Source organism: Otolemur garnettii, unplaced genomic scaffold (genome assembly GCF_000181295.1).
Source record: "Otolemur garnettii isolate 467f Iridium unplaced genomic scaffold, OtoGar3 scaffold00012, whole genome shotgun sequence".
Lineage (NCBI taxonomy): Eukaryota > Metazoa > Chordata > Mammalia > Primates > Galagidae > Otolemur > Otolemur garnettii.
The window spans coordinates 15,162,670-15,166,890 of NW_003852407.1; the positions used below are offsets into that span (position 1 = coordinate 15,162,670).

General features: G+C 43.6%; 1 protein-coding gene across 1 annotated transcript in view; it reads right to left on the reverse strand.

Moving 5' to 3' along the window:
* Positions 1-1,608: 1,608 nt before the first annotated feature.
* FHOD3 (formin homology 2 domain containing 3) overlaps positions 1,609-4,221 on the reverse strand; it is a 468,593-nt gene continuing 465,980 nt past the window's right edge. The window contains exon 30 of the mRNA XM_012802005.1: positions 1,609-1,691. Within this exon, the coding sequence (XP_012657459.1) occupies positions 1,609-1,691 (83 nt within the window). The remainder of the gene's footprint in view (positions 1,692-4,221) is intronic.

Here is a 4,221-nt window from a genome sequence, read left to right on the forward strand (position 1 = left end):
CACTGCCTGGGTACCAGCCTTCCTTAGCTCTGCTCCCTGGTTGCTGAGAGCCATTCACAGGACCTCCCCCGCCCATCTTAGCTCTTGATGACCTGCACTAGAGAACCACGTACCATTATGCACTGCATAATGACATTTTGGTCAATGATGGAGTGCGTAAACAGTGATAGTCCCACAAGGTTATAATGGAGCTGAAAAATTCCTGTAGGTGATGCTGTGGCTGACATAACATTTCAGTGCACTCTGTTACTCACAAGGTCAGGGTGATGCTGTGTAAACAGACCTACTGAGCTGTCAGTTACACAGAAGTATACCTTAATGTCCTTGGCCTTTATGTTCATTCACCTCTCTCCCTAACTCACCCAGAGCAACTTTAAGTACCCTATATGAGTGTACATTTGTACCTTTTATGCTGTATTTTGACTGTACTTTTTCTACGTTTACATACACAAATAGTTACCATTGTGATAAAATTACAGACAGTACTCAGTATAGTGACATGCTGCAGGGGTTTACAGCCTAGCAGCTGTACACCATACCATACTGCCAAGATGTATAGTAAGCCATGCCATCTAGGGTTGTGTGAGCGCACGCTACAATGTCTGCAAAACAATGAAATCACCTGACAATGCCCTTCTGAGAACGCATCCCCACTGTTAGGTGATGTGTGACTGTGCTAAGTGAGCAATTTGAAGGTTCTCTGTAGACAAAGCTTTAAATATCCATTTTGTTTCGGTGACTTAGTATATTTTTCAAGAAAACTAATTTTTACTTAAGAGGCAAGTGAGTTGCCGAATAATACAGGTGTGTAAAATGCTACTCTAAGTTTTGTTTCAGTATCACAATGAAGCAAAAGCCATGACATGGCTAACACATCCTGCCACAAGGCCTTATGTCCAATTAAACCAGGAGTTTCAAGACGCATGCTGTTGAGAATACTTGCTCTATTAGCAACATAGAACCCAAAGGCCCTGAAGGCCTTTCCAAGCAAGGGTGTTTCTGATGAAAGTGAGAAGAGGTTTCGTGATTCTAAAGGAGGCAAGCCTGTGAAGCTAAGGCCCTATACAAGGGGAATAAAAGTTTCTCATGATGGCATTAAACTCTATTTATTATTTGAAACATGGTGTACATTTACGTATTTGTATAAACATTTAGTACATCTAAAATCCACAACTGGTAAACAATCTGTGCTTTCTTTTGTGTACAAGTTTGGAGTTTACATCCAGATAATTTGGGGTTGTGGAGATCCAGTCTGTGAATCTAATCAAATTGCCTCATATACCATAATAACTGTGACAGAAGTGATTTGCTCTTTGAAGGGGCTGTTCCTTGCCCAGAAAAGGTGTCACACTTTGGAACTAATAAACCAGGTATCAAGGAATCAAGAGAAACACAGCTGACACGATGGAGAAATTATGTGCAGGACACTCTTGGGGATTCAAGTCAATGCACAGCAGGTGCCACAAGCCATGTGACACCAGGAAGTGAGCATCCCCTTTCTGAACCACTGGATATTTGGGTCAGGTCTCCCCTACCCCAAAGGGAGGAGTTCTGTCCAGCAAGAGCATTCCCTCTGCTCAGCACACTTCTTGGGGTGCCTCATGAGTGTCAGAGCTGCAACTCCGAGGTGCCAACCAAGCCCAGGGCTCTGGCTTCTTCCGGTGTCAGGCCGCTCTTCAGGGTCCTTCGTACTGCATCAGCACCCGCAGATCCCAGCCAGAGGGGAGAGAAGAGAAGGCGGTATTAGCATCGAGGCATAGGTCAGTCAGTACACCGGTCCCTGCTTCTCCCCAAGGACTTCCCGGAAAGCCAGGGGGCCCACACGGTGCCCTTGCTAGCACACCCTGGCCATCTGTCTGCTACAGTGCAAAAATCTTAGCATTATAATGGGCTAATCTGAACATACTGTGGACATTGAGCTGGAAAGATGAGAGGAGTTGGGAGACTTACAAAGAGGAAAGAAGGGAGGAGAGGTTCACCCTCACAAAATTGCTGATAAACGGGTGCAAACGACAAAAGTACAGATGGCACGCTGAGACTTCACCGTCTGCCCAACATAAAGAGCATATCAGAGCCGGAAATGTAATTCCAGAGCATAGGAATATGTGAGTTCCAAAGATACAAATTAGGTTCGATAATGAGCAATGCATAATCAAAGGGACCCTAGAGACAATGACTAGTATAACCAGTAACTCCTTGCATAATTCATGCCAAGAAGCAGACTGCCAAAATACTTTTGGGTGAATGTGGTAGGTGTTTTGTATGTAACACACAAGGCTGAAGAAGGGACAATGGCCACCTTCACTGGGGTCAACTGGCAATTTGATGCTCACATTTAACTGACTTAGAATTGCCTGGTGTTTTGCTTGGCGTTATGGTTTTTCCCATTTGGTACTGATCAATTTTGACATTGAAATAAAGGCTAGATAAAGGTGAATGAAGCAGCTACCCCTCTCAAGATAAATCCTTTCATTTGAAAGGTTGACTAAGTATATTTTCCTTAATTTACAAATTGTATTTGGTCTACTGTATATTCCTACATGGGTTATACAGAGTTTGAAGGTATTTGTTCTATTTTTAGAAGAGGCAGGTTATGATCTTACCTAAATCTCAAATCAGCCAGAGTGTCTGAGATGATCAAGGCAGCTGATCATCAAGGTTTGGAGAATGTAAAGTTCACCTTACTGTTTTCCCATTTTCCTTGCCAGACCCAGCTCCTCTCATCTTTTCCCCAGAGGCCCAGGGCCACACCTATGGGTCTATAGGCAACACCCTATCCTTCCCTGAACAAAAGCTCACTTAGCCTGAGGACAAAAGATCTGAGATACCCAGGTCCATGGTAGAAGGAACAGGCTAATATCTATTAACAAATGGCTTCTTCTCTTCCAAGAATTAGCACTTTGAATAGGGACCAACATCTAATCCACCAACTGGTCAAGTGACAATTTATGGACAACCTATTGTGTGCTCAGCATTTAACTCAAGGAATGAAACCTCATATGGAAGACTCACAGACATCAAGTATGGCTTTTTCAAGAGACAGAGAATGTGTGGTGACCCTCACTTCTTACCACCCCCCACCACTGTACTTCCAAGCCTAGCCTTGTGCTCCAGAGCCATCCGTCCATAGCTGCTCGTGTGATAGCTCTCCCTCCCCAGATTCTGGCTCCTTGGGCTCCAGACCAAGTGTCTAACTCGACTAGACAAAATGTTTGGCTTCAGAATCTCGGCTGGAGGCAGATTACATTTAACTGAGTCATGGAATTCATTCTATGGGGCAGCAGTAAAAATACTAGTTTGTAATAACATGTTATGTTCTTTAAACATATCTTAAAAGTGTTTGTTAAAGCAAGATAACAATTTTAACTGCAGAAAATAAGATAAAATATCTCTTGAATAAGAAAGACCTCTTGCTGAGACCTCTTAACCAAGATACAAAATACTGCCTGAAGAAGTCCACGCTGCACTGGCTGTGCATCTTAGATTTCATTATCTGCAGAAGATGGCATGGACATGAGTCTATGAACCACAATCTTTGTGCATTTAGGTGCATTTTCTTGGCTGAATGACCACAGAACACCTCACAGATTCTTAGGCATTTTACTTAAGAAGGTATTTAAAGATGCCTACTCACTTTTGATGCTGCAAACCACTTTGGACCCTCCCCCAGCCCTTCCTTACCCCTCTAGCCATGGCAAATTGCTTGTCCCATGTGTCCCTGAAAAATGAGTATCATAGAAAAAATCTTGTCCATAATGGAATCTTGATTTCTGTGGGCCTTCATAACAAATAAGATAAATTCTCTTAGACATGTATTAACCCCTCAGTGCAATGAAAAAGACCTGGAGCATCTGAACACTCAATTCACTTTCCCATTTGAAAGACCATGTGAAACAAAAGCAATCTGCTAAAATCGGTTTCATATCCAGATTCAAGTCACACACAAAAAGGGCTCCATCTGCCTGCTGTCCAGGTCATTTGTCACTCAGCAGATGGTACCTGAACGGCAACCCTGAGCCAGGTGTTGTGATTAGAGCCTCTGGGTCATAGCAGCAGGGACACAGTGTGAGGAGAGACACTCAGTGCAGCAGACCAGATCCAGACAGGGAGATGGCTCTCACTCAGGTTTCAGAGAGCAGAAAAGGGCTGGGGACATAGAAGAACCAGGGGTCCAGCAAACAGAGGCTGGATATGGAATAGTACACAGTCAACTTGTACCAT